General features: G+C 40.4%; 1 protein-coding gene across 1 annotated transcript in view; it reads left to right on the top strand.

Moving 5' to 3' along the window:
* LOC137429374 (rho guanine nucleotide exchange factor 28) overlaps positions 1 to 19,122 on the top strand; it is a 252,669-nt gene that overhangs the window by 194,925 nt on the left and 38,622 nt on the right. Inside the window, exons 25-30 of the mRNA XM_078779849.1 lie at positions 3,295 to 3,371; positions 8,420 to 8,595; positions 8,765 to 8,838; positions 10,901 to 11,074; positions 11,659 to 11,808; positions 13,589 to 13,695. Of these exons, the coding sequence (XP_078635975.1) occupies positions 3,295 to 3,371; positions 8,420 to 8,595; positions 8,765 to 8,838; positions 10,901 to 11,074; positions 11,659 to 11,808; positions 13,589 to 13,695 (758 nt within the window). The remainder of the gene's footprint in view (positions 1 to 3,294; positions 3,372 to 8,419; positions 8,596 to 8,764; positions 8,839 to 10,900; positions 11,075 to 11,658; positions 11,809 to 13,588; positions 13,696 to 19,122) is intronic.

Consider the following 19,122-nt stretch of genomic DNA (forward strand, 5'->3'; position numbering starts at 1 on the left):
TCACAAGGCCAAAGTCCTGTGCAATGTCAGTAAGGTAGGAACCAGCATCAAACCTTCTTAGAATTTCTAATTTAGTTTCTAACAATATCACTTTCCTATCTTTATTTCCACTCGTATTACTTTCTTGAGCGTTATGATTTATGGGAGTGAGACATGGGTAATGAACGTAGAGCAGCAACGAAGGCTGGAAAGAGTGGAAATGCGAATGGTTCGGTGGATGTGCGGAGTATCGTTGAGAGAGAGGAAGACAAATGATGAATTGCGAAAGATGATGGGAATATTGCCTGTGATTGATGCTGTGAAGAGGAACAGGTTGAGATGGTTTGGTCATGTGTTGAGGAAGGATGAAGGTGACTGGTTGAGAAGAGTGATGGAAATGAATGTAGAAGGAAGTAGAGGACGGGGAAGACCGAGAAAGACTTGGCTAAAGATGGTGGAAGAAGAAATGCGGGCAAGGGGGTTAACAAGGAGAGATGCAGAAAATAGGGCAAAATGGAGAAGATTGTCATGGGGACCGCAAGGCTAACCCCCGCTCTCGCAGGGAAAATGGCCTAAAAATGCCTGTTGTATTACTTTCTTGAGCACCTACATTACTTTTTATTACATAGTTATGGATTAATACAATACAGTACAGTGCTGTAATTTACAAGATGGTTGGAGTAAATAAAACACGTACACTTTGATACTGAAAGTCAGCACAAATGTGATGATGTAGCCACGCAGGAGAAAATGAGGGAAATTGATGCTCTGACATCGAGTGATGTTAATGGTGTTTTGTACCGACATGTGTTTTTTTTAATTTACACGATCGAAATTCTGATCAAAACATGATGAGCTCGCGTTTTTAATTGGTTTTTAAAAAATTGAGTTTACTGAAGTTGAGCAAAAGTTCGCAAAGCTGGGATTTGAGGTTGTTAATCGATTTTTAAAAAAAAGTTTTGGATTTGGTGTCAAAAACTGCAGTTCGTACGGTTGAAAGTTTGTAAACCGGAGGTTCGTAAATTGGGATATTACTGTAGTCCTGTTGTCGGTTTTTAACTCAACTGGACTATGTCCAGCTGAGTTTTTGTCGACACCCAGTGTCTGTCTGTCTGTCTCTGTCTGTCGTCTGTAAACAATTCGACGTCTACGCTCTAAAAGTCACAAATATTGATCTAATTTGATCAAACTTGTTATGCAGCATCTTTAAGACTGTCTGTCTGTCTGTCTGTCTGTCGTCTGTAAACAATTCGACATCTATGCTCTAAAAGTCACAAATATTGATCTAATTTGATGAAACTTGTTATGCAGCATCTTTAAGACTGACTCTGTCTGTCGTCTGTAAACAATTTGACGTCTATGCTCTAAAAGTCACAAATATTGATCTAATTTGATGAAACTTGTTGTGCAGCATCTTTAAGACTGACTCTGTCTGTCGTCTGTAAACAATTTGACGTCTATGCTCTAAAAGTCACAAATATTGATCTAATTTGATGAAACTTGTTATGCAGCATCTTTAAGACTGACTCTGTCGTCTGTAAACAATTTGACGTCTATGCTCTAAAAGTCACAAATATTGATCTAATTTGATGAAACTTGTTGTGCAGCATCTTTAAGACATAAACTAGTTTTGGATTGCATTTGCGCGTTGCACGCCCAAAAATGGGCGCGGCAGGGCGGCCATATTGAAAAATCAATTTTTGTCATGTAGTTTTTGCACATATAAACTATATACTGTAGTTTGTGGTTCTATTATGCATATTCTAACCATATTGATATAGACCACTTGAGTTCAGGTTCCCGAGAACCTCTAGTTTTGGTATATCATTGTTGATGAATTAACACTTTTTTGTGATAAAAGTAGGTATGTTTCGATATAAAAAAAACAAGCTTTGTCTCTCTTTGCCCTGCACAGTATTAGTACGCTGCCATCTTGGTTGAACGTGCATGAGCAGCTTCATTTTGCTAACTTTTGGTAGTGTACTTATTTGCCTCTTAATATGAGTGACAAACCATCATCAAGCGAGGCTACTGCCTCTGTGAGCAAGAGGAGATGTCGTGTAATCACCTTGCAGACTAAATTAGATGTGTTGAGGTGGTTCGATGCTGGTTATCATGCAGTGAATATAGCTGCCATCATTAGGACAAGCTAATGTGAGAACATACAAGGACAAGGTGAGAGCCGCTTTGGCAGTGCAATACTCCACTTGGTGCTTCTAGGAATGTACGCACTCATAGTTTGGAGATTGAGAATATGCAACGTTTATTTATCGGTCTGGATCGAAGACCAAAAGCAACGTCATGTGCTAATAAGCTTGCTTGCGATTCGGGGTAAAGCCCACAGATATTTAATGACCTGAAGGGTGAACGAGGTGAGTCAAGTCGAAGTGAAACCTTTCACGTGAGCAGAGTCTGGTTTGAATGGTATGACATGTATTGCAATATACGCTGTTTCAATATAAAAAGCATTTCCCAGGAATGTATAGAGGATGTATATAGAGAACCCCTTGTATGAAGAATGTTCAAACATCTTGATAACACGCATTACGGTGATGAGGAAATCTGAGTGAGAATAATTAGAAATTCTCAAAATGGTTCATTTCACTCATTTTAAATGAAGGCTCAAACTAAAGCATCCAACACTGAGCTTCGTAGTGAAGCGGAAGTGATTTTTGATCGCACCATATATAAGCAGCAAGGATGGTTGATGAAGGTGATGCAAGCTAACTTCCAAACAGGTGGTACTCCCGCCTCTGGAACAAACTCCCTCACTCTCTTCAATCCCACTCCTCCCTCCAGGTCTTTAAAACAGCTGTTCACCACCATCTCTTATCTTCCCCCATCCAAAACCTTGATCTTTTCTACCCCCGCTAATTCACCCCAGATACACTTTTTTCGAAATTCCAACTTCTTTCCTGGAAGTCCTTGCAGTGTCCATATGTTTTATACCTCTCCCACCTCCCCCCAAGCCCTCTCCCTCCCACAGTTCTCTCGATGTCCCTGCTCTCAAATGTTGTGTTTGTGTCCTTCCCCCTCTGTCCCCATCTTTTCTTCCGCTCCCCTTATTTTGTGTTTTATGTGTCGGTTTGTGGCGGTTTGACTTTTTGTGTGAGTAATGTTAGCTCTTTCACGAGCCTCGATCTTGTATACAAAAATAAAGAAAGAAAAAAAAGATGTCCTCGGGCAAATGATGGAGTGAATAAAACAGAATGTTTGTGAAGTCCAACATGCTGTCTCTTAATTAAATCTGTCAGGAAAGCGGCGGGTACTTTTGCTGGTGAGCTATATAATGGCCTTTTTGTTTTAAATCTGCAGATGTCCACGTTCTGTTGATGTCGGATGTAATCGTTTTTCTACAAGAAAAGGACCAGAAATACGTGTTCCCTTCCATGGTAAGGTTTTGCTCAGGAATGAATTGTGTCCATCATCAAAAGCATGCTTTGAACTGTCCATTAATTTTATCTCATTTCTCTGTTTTATTTACTCACTTGTGTTTCGGATTTTTCGTTCCATTGGAGTTATGCTACAGATATTTTGCAATGGATTTTTTGACATTTAATGCCATCTACAATGTACACAAAATGTGGGGAGGTAGAACATTTATGTAAATAAAATTGGGGAAGAAGACTGGAGATGAAAGTGAGGCTGTGAAAGTTTGGTGGGTCAGGGACTTGTCTTTCTTTTGTGTACAGCACAAGGCTGCAGGTAGCATGGTTTGCTGGTGATGTTGCAGTGCTGCTGATGCAGTGCCCCTTGTAGCTTGGAGCAGGAATTAGGAATTTGTTCAGGGTGTCGCTGATAACCTGCCTAGTCTTCGCGAAGGACACCTCAGGATCTTCAGCGTACGCCAACTAATGCTGGCAGACGGGATGCCCACTTTAACGTCCATCCGCGGGACTCATTGATGCCTCGCCCTGCATGCAAAACTCCAGGATGACAGTTTATAGCTGGGCTGAGAATTGGTGATGATTAAGAAGACAGGAAAAATGATGCGAGTAAGGAAGGGTTGTATGGTCGTGAATTCTGCCATGTTTGTAAGCACTAGCATGGTAGCATGGATTGGCTCGCTACGCTCACCTCACCAAACGTTGCTACTGGGGCATGGGCTTGTTTTAACTTAGGATCAAACTATGCATGACATCATCCAGTGCATTCAGAAAGTATTCAGACCCCTTCACTTTTTTCACATTTTGTTATGTTGCAGCCTTATGCTGAAATCGTTTAAATTCATTTTTTCCCTCATCAATCTACACTCAATACCCCATAATGACAAAGAGAAAACAGGATTTTAGAAAGTTTTGCAAATTTATTAAAAAGAAAAAACTGAAATATCACATTGACATAAGTATTCAGACCCTTTGCTATGACACTTGAAATTTAGCTCAGGTGCCTCCCATTTCTCTTGATCATCCTTGAGATGTTTCTACACCTTGATTGGAGTCCACCTGTGGTAAATTCAATTGATTTGGACATGATTTGGAAAGACACACACCTGTCTATATAAGGTCTCACAGCTGACAATGCATATCAGAGCAAAAACCAAGCCATGAGGTCGAAGGAACTGCCTGCAGAGCTCAGAGACATGATTGTGTCGAGGCACAGATCTGGCTGGGGAAGCCTACAAAAAAAATCTCTGCTGCATTGAAGGTTCCCAAGAGCACAGTGGCCTCCATAATTCTTAAATGGAAGAAGTTTGGAACAACCAGGACTCTTACGAGAGCTGGCCGCCCAACCAAACTGAGCAATTGGGGGAGAAGGGCCTTGGTAAGAGAGGTGACCAAGAACCCGATGGTCACTCTGGCTGAGCTCCAGAGATCCTGTGTGGAGATGGGAGAAACTTCCAGGACAACCATCACTGCAACACTCCACCGATCTGGGCTTTATGGCAGAGTGGCCAGACGAATATTGCTTTAGTACTAATCAATATTGCTTTGTAATAACATTACTATTATTCTATTATCATGAGTGTTATTACCCTGTGCTCGCTAAGCGCAAAGCAGGGTTAGGCATTCTGTTGCGTACGTGTGCAGTACGTGTGCCGTGTCTGCATTTTAAAAATTCATTTTCTCGGCAAACGTTGGTCCGATTGACATGAAAATTTTACCTTAGGTGCGCCTCTACCTGCAGATTTTTTTGCTGATAATTATGACGTCATAGGTCACGTGGTACGGACGCCATCTTGGAAAAACGTTACACCTCTATATCTCCAAAACCGCTTATTGGAAAAAAATTGAAACATGGCTCATTGTTAAGTGCACCCCATGGGGAATAAGATATGTTGATAATGATTGTCATTGGTCTGAAGGGAAAGGTGTATGCCTGAAGGGAAAGGTGTATGCTGCATGTGTGAGAAGTGTTATGATTTATGGGAGCTGGACATGGGTAATGAACGTGGTCATGGATGGAAAGGTCATGGATGGATGGAAGTCATGGATGGAAACCCTTAGCAACGAAGGCTGGAAAGGGTGGGAATGCGAATGGTTCGGTGGATGTGTGGAGTATCGTTGAGAGAGAGGAATACAAATGATGAATTGCGAAAGATTATGGGAATAGAGCCTGTGATGGATGCTGCGAAGAGAAACAGTTTGAGATGGTTTGGTCATGTGTTGAGGAAGGATGAAAGTGACTGGTTGAGAAGAGTGATGGAAATGAATGTAGAAGGAAGTAGAGGATGGGGAAGACTGAGAAAGACTTGGCTAAAGATGGTGGAAGAAGAAATGCAGGCAAGGGGGTTAAACAAGGGGAGATGCAGAAAATAGGGCAAAATGGAGAAGATTGTCATGGGGACCGCAAGGCTAACCCCCGCTCTAGCAGGGAAAATGGCCTTAAAATGCATGTTGTTGTTGTTGTTGTTGATTGTCATCGGTGCCTTCATTATGATGTCATAATTCGACAAGTACAACGCTTGGTCTGATCAGTTTGAAAAAAAAAAAAAAAAAATTCCTCTGCAACTGTTAGTCCGATGAACGCTACATTTTCAGAATATGAGCGGCTCCTGTAGAATTGTTCTAATGATAATTATGACGTCATTGGTCATGTGGTACAGGCGCCATCTTGGAAAAATCGAAAAAAATTCACCTCTATCTCCGAAACCACTCTGGAAAAAAATTGAAATATGGCTCAATGTCAAGCACTCCCTTTGGGGAATAAGATATGCTAATGATGTCATCAGTACCTTAATAATGATGTCATAATTCGACAAGTACATCGCTTGATTCGATCCGTATGCATTTTTTTCTGTGCAATTCTTGGACCGATTGACACGAAATTTACACCATAGGAGCGCCTCATCCTGCAGAAAATTTTAATTTCAGCGGTAAATGTCATATGGGAGCGAAGACGAATATTGACGTCTTCAAGTTCAGCAGTAAAGGTGCCATCTTGCAAAAACCAAAAAACATTGCCCGTTTATATCTCCGACCCCGCTCCATGGAAAAAATTGAAACATGGCTCATTGTCAAGTACTCCCCATGAGGAATAAGATATGTTAATGATGACGTCATTGCTGCCTTCATTATGATGTCATAAATTGACAGGGACAACACTTAGTCTGATAATTTTGAAATTTATTGAGCGTGATCTACGCAACAATTATATTAGAGAATCGAAATTTATGTCACGTGCTCTGGCAGCCATATTGGATCAAAGAAAAAAGAAACCTTCAAAAACAAAAGAGTTCACTCGCACCAAGTTGACTGCGCAGGGTAAGTATTCTATGAATACGATCTAGTTTTTTTTTGTTTGTTTGTTTTTTTTTGTATACTGAATCGAGGCTCGTGAAAGAGCTAACATTTACTTCACAAACAAATCAACCAGACAAACAAAATATATAAAAAGAGGGAGCGGAAGACAAGATGGGGAGAGAAGGGGAAGCACACAAACACAACATTTGAGAGCAGGGAGATGTGTGGAAGGGAGAGGGCTTGGGGGGAGGAGGCGTGGGAAGGGGGGGGGGGGGGGGAGGGAGAAGTATAAAACACAAGGACACCAAGGACTTCCAGGACAGAAGTTGGTATTTCAAAACGGCGGAGAAGGGGCCAAGTTAAACAGGCTCGGGGATACGAGGGCCGGACACAGTAGACGAAGGAAGAGCGAGGCACTGACGAGGCGCTCGGTGAGCTCAGGGTGTCCTCGTTCCTCACACTGAACTCTCCATGATGAGAAAACCTCACGCAGTTCCTGAGGGAAGATGGCAATGGAGTCCAAGATCCGGTCCAACCCCGATTGGCATCGACTCAGGAACCATTGTCTGTTTCTCCACAGATCACCTGGCCCACATTTCTCAGGCTCCAGTCACCATGTTCCATGGACCGATTTGCACACATCATTGACGAAAGGACCCTCAAGCAGGACCAATGTCCTTGTGTCCATCACAGCCCATGCGACACCTGCTTTCTGAATCCTGCAATCCCAAACAAGGCCGCAAGCCCGCTTTCCTCCCTCGCAGGTTCCACTTCCTCGAAGATTTATTTATTTTTAAACGTGTATCAAACAGCACTTTGCCATTGTCTGTCAGATTGTCTTAACCTGTAAACGAAAACAGAAATTAAATTTCGACATTCGAAGTCTTTCCAATCAAATGCAAACACCTGCGCTTGCACCTCGCAACATCGACTAAGGTATGACTAGTTACTAAGGTATGACATCGACTAGTTACTTTAGTTGTTCAGGACCGCCTTGGAAAAACGCCACGATAAGCTATATTGTACAGCTATGCACCTCAACACGCAATCCCCTTGGTGGGGAAAAACCCCTTGGGTTGGAGGTATGTGGGTTGAGGGGTTAAATCGCTACAACCTCCATAGTGTGACCCTTAGTCCACCTGTTATGTTTGGTTGAGATTGCGTAAGTAACGACTGAATGTATCTTGGTCTAACAGACAGACACCAAATTGCGTATTTTAGTATGATATGTTGATTGCCCCATGGACCCCTACGGTACTTGCAAGAGTAATGTTTCTCCCTGAAGATGGGGACGAGATAAATAGGGAAAAAGGTGAGGGCTGACAGGATATCCTAGTTATGCAAATTTACATCTGAGCTTTTTCTCGCTTGTTCTGGGCCCAGCTATAAAACTCTCCTGCTGGTGTTTTGCATGAAGGGCGGGCGATGCATCGGTGCATGTGCCTTCCCTTAGATGGACTTTAAAGTGGGCATTCTATCTGCTGGCATTAGTTAGTAGCTGCTAAAAATCCCATGGTATCCTTCGATAAAAGTAAGTGAGCAATCGCCGGCACCCTGCCCAAATTTCAAATTCCTGCTCCAACTGAAAATAAGTACAGTACTGCACCAGTTGCACAGCAACAACACCAGCTCTAAATTGATGTAAACACATCCATGTGATTTGAAAGAAGGGAAAGGTTGGAGAAAAGGGTTTGGCTAACTTTTTTCACATGAAATTAACTTAAGATTTGATTTCACTCTGATCAAATGAATTGCAGCTCCAGAAAGCTCCTGTGATCTCGCTCCATAAGATGCTCGTGCGCGAGGTTGCCAATGAGGAACGGGCCATGTTCCTGATTAGTGCAGCCGCACATGCTGAGATATATGAGCTTCATTCGCAATCCAAGAAGGAGCGCATCATCTGGATGGAGCGCATCAGGCAGGCTGTCGAGAGGTGGGCACAGCTGTGTTGATTTTAAGACGTCATAAGAAATCAAATGTTACTGATTTTCGGAATGATCAAATGAATGGACAATACCTTCCCAGCTATTAAATATTTAATTAAAAAAGAAAACATAATTGAATGCCTCTCTCTCACCTTCTCCATTTTTTTGTCTTTCCAGTTGCCCAGAGCAAAATATGATTATGCCTGCCTATGTGGAGGACTCCAGACTTGAAAAACACAAAGAGTTCCAAGGTCTGACTCTGAAACACATGGATGATAATGTGCATCTACCTGCATGTGTATTTGTCTGTACACTTAGAAAAATAATATAAGTATTCAAAAAATTTCAATAAATCCCACATTCCTGTGCTACCTTCAGTCGAACACCAGGCATTGACAGCAGGTTCGTGAAGGACTTGGACAAAAATTGTATCCAGTCTGAATGTTTCTATATACAGTCAATGGCGGAACTGCAAATGGGGAATCCGCAAGTCATGGATGGAAACCCTTACGTCATTTCATTAATCCGCTTTAAACTCAATATCTCTATTTTCATTCCAAACAGCATCATTCCAATCACAAATTAATTGGAAGAATTTCTCAAATCTCCTACCTACCTTGCGACACCCGCTGGGACCCCAAAACGTTCCACAGAAGGATATTATATTTCCTTTTGGTAAAATATGCAACTGTAATGGTTACTAAATGCTGTCCCCTGTCATGTGACCAGATCCTCACCTCTGATTGGTGGACGTTTGTGAGGGACATACATACATACATACATACATACATACATACATACATACATACATACCACCCAACGGACAGACAAATGCTGTTCCAGATGGCATTGCCCTATGGGCTACGCTTTAAAAAAATATTATTAATTGCGCACAAAGTTGTAAATCTCCTTTGCTTCCTAAACCTGCTGCTGTGTACTCGTGCTTATTTTATTGCACCCAGAATGTAAATGAATTTGGCGTTTGTGCAATGTGAAGGTTGTAGTTGTAATCATTTATTTACCAAGTTGGAAGGGGGAGTTTTTTTTTTTTGCTGAATGGGAATCGTCAGCAGGAGAGTAATTTTGGAGCGATGGTAACTGTGCTTTGTGCTCTGTGGTTCACATGAGGCTCACGTGGTCCTAAACATGACAACCAATGGGCCGAAGGCCTCGGTAATCGGGGGCAGCATAAAAGGGCCGATTCAGGAATTTTATCGGCTTTGAAACTCCTTGATTAAAACAAATCAATTATATCCGGTAAATATTAGCAGAGTGTTGACTGTGATGTAAGCCCACATTACAGACTCAAATGTGCTTGACTTTGCCTATTTCTCTAAAAACGCCAAATTGTTGTCCGTGTCTTCCTATTCACTGTGCCTTTCCCTGTTTCAATCTGACCAAGTCCGAATCGAAAGCAGCCGCTGTAGTGAGACCATCTTCCACAGATCATGTGTCTCTCAGCAAAGATCCCATTGGCTCATTTCGCTGCAATTTCAAGATGATGACCATTCAATTTTCGGTTAGATATAGCCTTGTAAAGGCACTTGCGTTTATAAAGCTTTTTCTGCTTGCTTTATTTACGTATTCATATTTACCTCCACCGCTAAAGTGGACAGAGGTTATGTTTTCACCCCTGTCTGTTTGTCTATGAGCACGATGTCTCATGTTATGGACGTGTTCAGACGGCACTTGGTGGACATTGGGTGTGTGGCAAGGATAAATCAAATAGATGTTGGTGAAGATCCGGATACGATAATTTTAAAAGTGATTCTTCACCATTGAGTGATAGGGCCAAAAACGATATACAGTTTATCACGATATTTCAAAGGGTTGCGGACTGATTATGACAAAACTAGATGGATGAGTTGGATAGGTGACAAGAACAAGCCGATTCGATTTTGGTTCAGGTCTGGATCCAGATCTGGCCTATCAGTGGGATACAAAATGTAAGCTGATCAGCCTGGCAGAGGTATGTGCTCAACTGGGTGCTGTTCTAGTTGTTTATATGTATGTATGTATGTGTGTGGAATGTCTAGAAGCCTTTGTGGCCTGCATCTCTGAAGTGTTTTATGACTGAAAAACACATTTTGATTTTAGTTTGTACAATGTTCGTATTGCCAAATGTCGGAAAATTTTCTTTTGAGCAATATTTGATATTTTAAAGTAATTTGTTCTTCACTTTGGGGCATTGCTATTTCTTGTAGTTCTTATTATGTAAATTTCTGTGGTGTATTCTATGAGGAAATATTTTAGGTGTTCATTCTATGGTATATTTTGTTTGTCAAAGGAATATTTTCTCCTGTTTATACCTAGAACGATTGGCTGATTATGACCAGAAGATTTTGAGTATTGTTGAGGAAAAGCTGAAGATATATGGAGAAATAACCGGTTCTGCAGAAGTTTTCAATGAGGCCCGCGCCCTTCTGAATTCAGATGGAAGTGACCCATCAAAGTGTGGGCCTATCCTGCAGCATATGACGAGGGAAGGTGAGCACATGAGGTGCCTTAGCTTGGATCATTCGGCTGCAATTTGAAACCCCCTTATATGTCGACTTAAACTGAAATTCATTGTTTGATCAATTTTGAGTCATGATCCTTTGTGGTTTTTTTTGTATACTGAATCGAGGCTCGTGAAAGAGCTAACATTTATTTCACAAACAAATCAACCAGACAAACAAAATATATAAAAAGAGGGAGTGGAGGACAAGATGGGAAGAGAAGGGGAAGCACACAAACACAACATTTGAGAGCAGGGAGATGCGTGGGAGGGAGAGGGCTTGGGGGGAGGAGGCGTGGGAAGGGGGGTGGGGGGGGGGGTGGTAGAAGTATAAAACAAGGACACCAAGGACACCAAGGACTTCCAGGACAGAAGTTGGTATTTCAAAAAAGTGGATTTGGGGTGAAATTAGTGGGGGTAGAAAAGATCAAGGTTTTGGATGGGGGAAGATAAGAGATGGTGGTGAACAGCTGTTTTAAAGACCTGGAGGGTGGAGTGGGATTGAAGAGAGTGTTTATGGATATCACTCTGTTTTGAACACTATATGCATAACTAGCTCTTACTTCTGTTTCAGTGCTCGAGTTGGAGGCCATGATGTTTAATGGCAGGGGTTGCCTAGCTCGGCATAACAGTACTGTGAGCTGTCCTCCATATCCAGTTTCTTCTCCACCTCTGCTGCCACAGCGAGCAGACACGTTTAGTGGCTTTGATAACTCTCCCCCTGGTAAGTCCTTTTTTCATCTTTCTTGGGAGATTGAGGGGGCAAAGGTTAGTGCTAAGGTAGAGCAGCATTGAAATTGAGATTCCATAGTATTCATGGTATGCATTAGTTTACTCTCGAAAAATGAATGAATCCTTGAAAAATAATTTAGATTATTGGCAGTTTACCTACATACCACTCTTGTTCAGGCTAGTTTCAAAGATAATGTAAAAAAAGAAGAATACATTTCAAATCCGAGCTGCTTAATCCAGCACTTCCCACTCAGCCAATCGTATTGTATGCCCCCGCCCCCATCCCATCCTCACTATGTATCAGTTCACCTTCAATTCTTGTTTGTGGTATTTTTGCTTTGTGTTGGAAAGTAAACCCACCTTGTAGGTCTTGTTTCATTGAGCAGATATTGCTACTTGTGTTGGTGAATATAAAGTTGGAATATCTAGGCAAAATTGCCCCGACAATTGTCTATGTTAACCTTTTGCTTGATTACCTCTTCTCACCAAGGCCTGTTGAGTACATACATGTGCAATGAGACCGTTTCAAGCCAATGTGTATATCCTCTATGTACATGAAGTAACATTTACTTCTGTATTTACAGCAAGGTTGTTGGCAGATATGTACTTATTTATGTTATTCCCCCTTTTTTTTTTTAAGGCCATTTTCCCTGCTAGCGCAGGGGTTAGCCTTGCGGGCCCCATGACAATCATCATGGTTTCCTTTTTGAGGCAATGTTTTTATGGCCGGATGCCCTTCCTGACGCCAACCCTTTAGTCGCCTCTTACGACACGCAGGGATACGGTGTACCTATTCTAAACCGGGGCACACACCGGCATATTTATGTTATGTTATGCAAATTTCCTATCCCTTTATTTGGGTGGTGTATTGGCAACAGACCGCTGCCTCGATCGTTTCTGAAAATAAAAATAACCCGGGTAATGTACATGAAGCAAAAATATGCATACTTATGTGCATATGTAATCCATCATGGTTATTTCCATTCCTTTCATACTTTTTTCATAATTTTCATAATTCCAATTTCACTGATCCATTGGCTGATACCTGAAGCCTTAGGTCTGTACGTATTATCACCTTCACAAGGCCGTGACACCTTTCGGCTCCAACCTTTCAATATGTAATCCTTTTTAAGATATTTCGGTTGATTTAGACTGAACAGAAAAGTTATATGGCACGGCAATTGTGAATATGAGACTTCTGAAGAAATTTTAAGCTCACCAGAGCATAAAAATGGTGGACGTATGATTTTCTTGCACACAATAGTGGGTGGAGTCAAGCCAGTTGTTCATTCAGTTGATTTGAAAGCTTGATATGCATGCAGCTTCTTTACGTTTTTTAATATGCAAGATAAACTTTAACTAGTGTTGTCAGCGTCAGCGGAGAGGTAGGACCACCGATAACATCAACAGGATGTTGATTGACGTATGCCAACTGCTGTGGGAAGCAAGAAGAAGTTGCTGTTTCGGGCATTAACCCTTCGTCCGTGGAAAAATCCTTTTTCCTCTGATGAAGGGTGTATGCCCGAAATGTCAGCTTCTCCTTGCTTCACATGGTGGTTTGCATCCCTCAATTACCGTCGTGTTGATTTCATCCGTTGTTCTAGAGATGTTCCATTGTAATTAACGAGTTAGGCTTCAACCCTCAACAACATACAATGTTGCAATGAATATCTCTGAGGTGTTTTATTTTGAATGATTCTTGACCTATATAATACATGAGCTGGAATATAAACTCCATACCCCACCTTCTCACTTTTCCTGCATTCCTGTAGTTCTGGATTTTGAAGCTGTTGATAACAGGAAACTTTCCTGGACGCCAACGACGGATCCCCAACTAATCGAGCCTCCGATGGAGTTTAGCGACAAGGACTATCATAAGGTGATTATTTGAAATGGAGCTGTATTTTATCTCGCAAAGTGCTGGCTTCTCTATTGCCTTATTAGTCCCCTACTGGTTTCACAGGAGGGGTGCCTATAGGTTTGCTCTCCGTCCATCAATCTGTCACACCTTTCCCATACCCTTTAACATATTTTACTGAAACTTGGTACATGGCTTTATTATGTTAACTTGCACAACAAGTTTACGTTTCCGGGCGTTTTGTCAATTTTTTGCAAAGTTATGCCCTTTTCTGGAATTAGAAAATATCACATCGGTAGGGGACATGTATTGCAAAGCAATACTCGCTCTTGTTCCTTATGTTTTCACAAGTACTTCAATTTTTGGGATACTTGGTGAGAACTCTGTTTAATTGAGTATAATTGAGTACACCACAAGTAAAAGTGTAATCATAACTGCCCTCAAATTGTACATTCTAGTTGTTTTTTTTAATACCCCTTTTTATTCTATCTATCTTCTATCTGTCTATCTTCTATCTTCTTCTTATCTATCTTCTATCTATCTTCTATCCTCTATATTATTATTATTATTATTATTATTATTATATATATGTATGTATATATATATATATATATATATATATATATATATATATATATATATATGTATATATGTATATATGTATATATGTATATATATATATATATATATATATATATATATATATATATATATGTATATATATATGTATATATATATATATATATATATGTATATATATATATATATATATATATATATATATGTATATATATATGTATATATATATATATATATATATATATATATATATATATATATATATATATATATATGTATATATATATATATATATATATATATATATATATATATATATATATATATATATATATATATATATATATATACATATATACATATATATATATATATATATATATACATATATACATATATATATATATATATATATATACATATATATATATATATATATATATATATATATATATATATATCATATATACATATATATATATATATATATATATATATATATATATATATATACATATATACATATATATATATATATATATACAGTGGAACCTTGACTTACGAGTGCCCCAACTTACGAGTTTTTCGAGATACGAGCCGTCGCTCGGGCGGTTTATTGCTTTGAGATGCGAGCCGAGATCTGAGTTACGAGCTTTCGCCACCCGGTCATGTGGTTATCTTGCCGTGCAAGTACAGTATCTCTGCCGTATATCGCTGCATTTTTGTTTTCGCATGTTGGTTATTTTGAGTTTACGCCAGCCGCCACCAGGTGGGTTCTGGTCACGTGGTTATCTTGCCGTGCAAGTACAGTATCTCTGCCGTATATCGCTGCATTTTTGTTTTCGCATTTTGGTTATTTTGGAAAATTTCTTAGTTTTAACCATGGGGCCTAAGAAAGTGAGTGCCAAGTGCAGTGCTGAGAAGAAGAAGAGGATGATGAGCTTGGCTATAAAACACGCAATCGTCGAACAACATGAGCGAGGTGTGCGTGTTGTCGACTTGGTGAGGCGGATGTGAAGGCAGCTGAAGATTTTATTATAACTGAGAAGAAGAAGAGGATGATGTGCTTGGATATAAAACACGCAATCGTCGAAAAACATGAGCGAGGTGTGCGTGTTGTCGACTTGGTGAGGCGGATGTGAAGGCAGCTGAAGATTTTATTATAACTTTTGCCGAACTGATAGAAGCCGAACGATACATCCCCCAGCAAATCTTCAACTGTGACGAGACAGGGCTCTTCTGGAAAAAGATGCCGAGGAGGACGTATATAACGGCAGAGGAGAAGAGCATGCCAGGCCACAACTTGTTCAGAGTGCCGGCGATAGCTCGCCTTCTCTTTGTGGAAAACACGGTGAGATCCTTAACATCCAACAACTAATGGGACGCAAACGGGGCGCCCAGTTTAGCGGTACACACATTGATGAATCACCCTGCCTGTGATTCACCCATGACAGGTTATAGCTGGGTCGGGATTCAAACCCAGGCTGGACAGTTTAGACTTTAGAGTCAAGTGTGCGTACCTCCAGTCCAAGCCATCCTGCCAACTTGTATGCTGCATACAGGTGAAATATAAAGCGCGAGATATTTTTATATATACTGTATATTTAAAAAAAAATTGGTGTGGTTTTTTGGCGGGCTGGAACGGATTAATAGCATTTCAATGCATTTTAATGGGGAAATTTGATTTGAGAAACGAGCAATTTGAGTTACGAGCTCGGTCACAGAAACGAATTAAACTCGTAAGTCAAGGTTCCACTGTATATATATATATATATATATATATATTATATATATATATATATATATATATATATATATATATATATATATATATATATATATATATATGTATATATGCATATATATGCATATATGCATATATATATATATATATATGTGTATATGTGTATATTGGTATATATATATATTTATCTCTTCTCTTCACTTCACTTCACTTCACTTCACTTCTCTTCTCTTCTCTTCTCTCTTCTCTTCTCTTCTCTTCTCTTCTCTTCTCTTCTCTTCTCTTCTCTTCTCTTCTCTTCTCTTCTCTTCTCTTCTCTTCTCTTTTCCTTCTCTTCTCTTCTCTTCTCTTCTCTTCTCTTCTCTTCTCTTCTCTTCTCTTCTCTTCTCTTCTCTTCTCTTCTCTTTTCCTTCTCTTCTCTTCTCTTCTCTCTTCTCTATATTATAAATAAAGTTTTTGTTTGTTGGTCTGCGCAAGCTAATCTCCTTAACGGTGAAAGATAGGAGGAAACCTCCAATACAAAAAATGTCGGGACGGGCCCCGGGAAGGTTTTAGGCTAGGTGGCGAGGCCGCTTCGGCCGGGCTGGGCCCATTTTGCAATTAAAAACTGAGCTGAATTATAGTAGTCATTCTTCTACGGCCACGAGTAAAAGCTGAATTTATGGTAGTAAATTCATTCAAAAAGAACCAAAAATGTCGGGACAGGCCCCGGGAAGGTTATTGGCTCAGTGGCGAGGCTGGTCGAGGGCCCACCTCGGCCGAGCTGGGCCCATTTCACAATTAAAAGCTGAGCTGAATTATAGTAGTCAATCGTCTACGGCCGCGAGTGAAAGCTGAATTATAGTAGTAAATTCATTCAAAAATAACCCGGGCAACGCCGGGTGCTTTCAGCGAGTAAATATATTTTAAAAAGTTTTTGTTTGTTTGTTTGTCTGCACGTGCTAATCTCCTGAACGGTGAAAGATAAGAGGAAACCTCTGAAACCAAAAATGTCGGGACGGGCCCCCGGAAGGTTTATAGGCTAGGTGGCGAGGCCGATCGATGTCGCAACGGCCGGGCTTGGCCCATTTCGCAATTAGAAGCTGAGCTGAATTATATTAGTCAATCTTCTACGGCCACGAGTAAAAGCTGAATTATGGTAGTCAATCTTCTACGGCCACGAGTAAAAGCTGAATTATAGTAGTAAGACATATGTACAGAAGATTAAATTCATTCAAAAAGAACCCGGGCAACGCTGGGTGCATTCAGCTAGTTAGTCCCCTACCGGTGTACACCGCAGGGGACTATAGGTTTGCACGCCGTCCCTCCGTCCGTCAGTCCGTCAGTCCGTCAGTCAGTCAGTCAGTCAGTCAGTCCGTCACGCAAAGAACAGTTTTCCGGACTTTTTTTCTAAACCGCTTAATGCTAATGATTTCAAACTTGGCACATCGTTTCCTCATGATAAGTTACAGATCAAGTTCGAACTTCACGACGTTTCGATCATTTTTGACAAAGTTATGGCACTTTGAACTTTGAAATTCTGATAATTCTGATGATCCTTAACTCAGTGCCATTTTAAGTTTTAATTTCCTTTAAAAAATATTTTCTCTGCAATAATAGGACCGATTGAGATCAAATTTTCACCATAGGAGGGACTCGGCCTGTAGAATATTTTAATGGTAATTATGACGTCACAGGTCACGTGGTTCGGGCGCCATATTGTTTTTCGTGAAAACACGAAAACCCCTTTTTCTCTGCAACGGCTGAACAGATCGAGGCCAAACTTTGCAGGCAGAAACGCATACCCATGACGAACAAAAAAGTCAGCGAGCATGATGTCATGCTTCACATGGTTTCAGAGTTATGACGTTTTTAAGCATGAACCTTTAAAACCGAGCCCCTCCCTCAATTTTGATCCAATCGAGGGGAAACTTCACAGATCTGTTCCGCATGTCAGTCTACTAAAATGTCCTTTTGGAATTTGCGATAGCTCACGTGGTTTGGCAGATATCGTTAATTAAACGAAAATATTTAAAAATGGATATCTCTTGAATCGCTTTATTGATCGACGTGAAACTTCATCCTATAGTAGAAGTCATGAAGAGTAACACGTGTGCAAAATTTCAAGATGATTGGATGTACGGTCTGGAAGCTAGAAGTTGTTATTGCGTGAAGAAGAAGAAGGCATCAAGTGTGCGGATTTAATTATTTATCACATGTACAGACTGAAAGCATCGTTGGACCACGACCTGTCGCGGTCATTTTAACCTCAAATAAAATTTTAATTTAAGATTTGTCAATAGCTGAGGTATATTAACAAATGAATAAAACAGATTTGGTCAAATTCTGACTTTTTTAACTCGATCGCATTTGACAGAGTTGTGACAAGCTGAGGAAGAAGAAACCTCGCATTGGCTTCTCCAATGTGCCATAAAAAAATGGATATCTCTTGAATCGCTAGTACCTCAGACCGTGAGATGGTAATAATTTATATAATTCACACAGTGCAATACGTGCAGGCCGCTCCACGGAGCGACCTTGCGGGCTTATCAACGAGGCGAGGCGTAACACACGTATCTCAGCATACCTCAGATCAAGTTTGAAAACCAGCATCAACTGTGCATAAATTTGCATATTCGATCATTTTTGACAAAGTTATGGCACTTTGAACTTTGGTAGGGGACATGTATTGCATTGCAATACTCAGAATGCTTGTTTATTATGTTTTTATTTTAAGTGGGTATTTTCAGTACTTGTCACTCACTTTTTTTTTTTTTTTTTTGTATACTGAATCGAGGCTCGTGAAAGAGCTAACATTTACTTCACAAACAAATCAACCAGACAAACAAAATATATAAAAATAGGGAGCGGAAAACAAGATGGGGAGAGAAGGGGAAGCACACAAACAACATTTGAGAGCAGGGAGATGTGTGGAAGGGAGAGGGCTTGGGGGGAGGAGGCGTGGGAAGGGGGGGGGGGGGAGGGAGAAGTATAAAACACAAGGACACCAAGGACTTCCAGGACAGAAGTTGGTATTTCAAAAAAGTGGAATTGGGGTGAAATTAGCAGGGGTAGAAAAGATCAAGGTTTTGGATGGGGGAAGATAAGAGATGGTGGTGAACAGCTGTTTTAAAGACCTGGAGGGT

The sequence above is a fragment of the Myxine glutinosa genome, chromosome 6 (genome assembly GCF_964187855.1).
Source record: "Myxine glutinosa chromosome 6, kmMyxGlut1.1, whole genome shotgun sequence".
NCBI lineage: Eukaryota > Metazoa > Chordata > Myxini > Myxiniformes > Myxinidae > Myxine > Myxine glutinosa.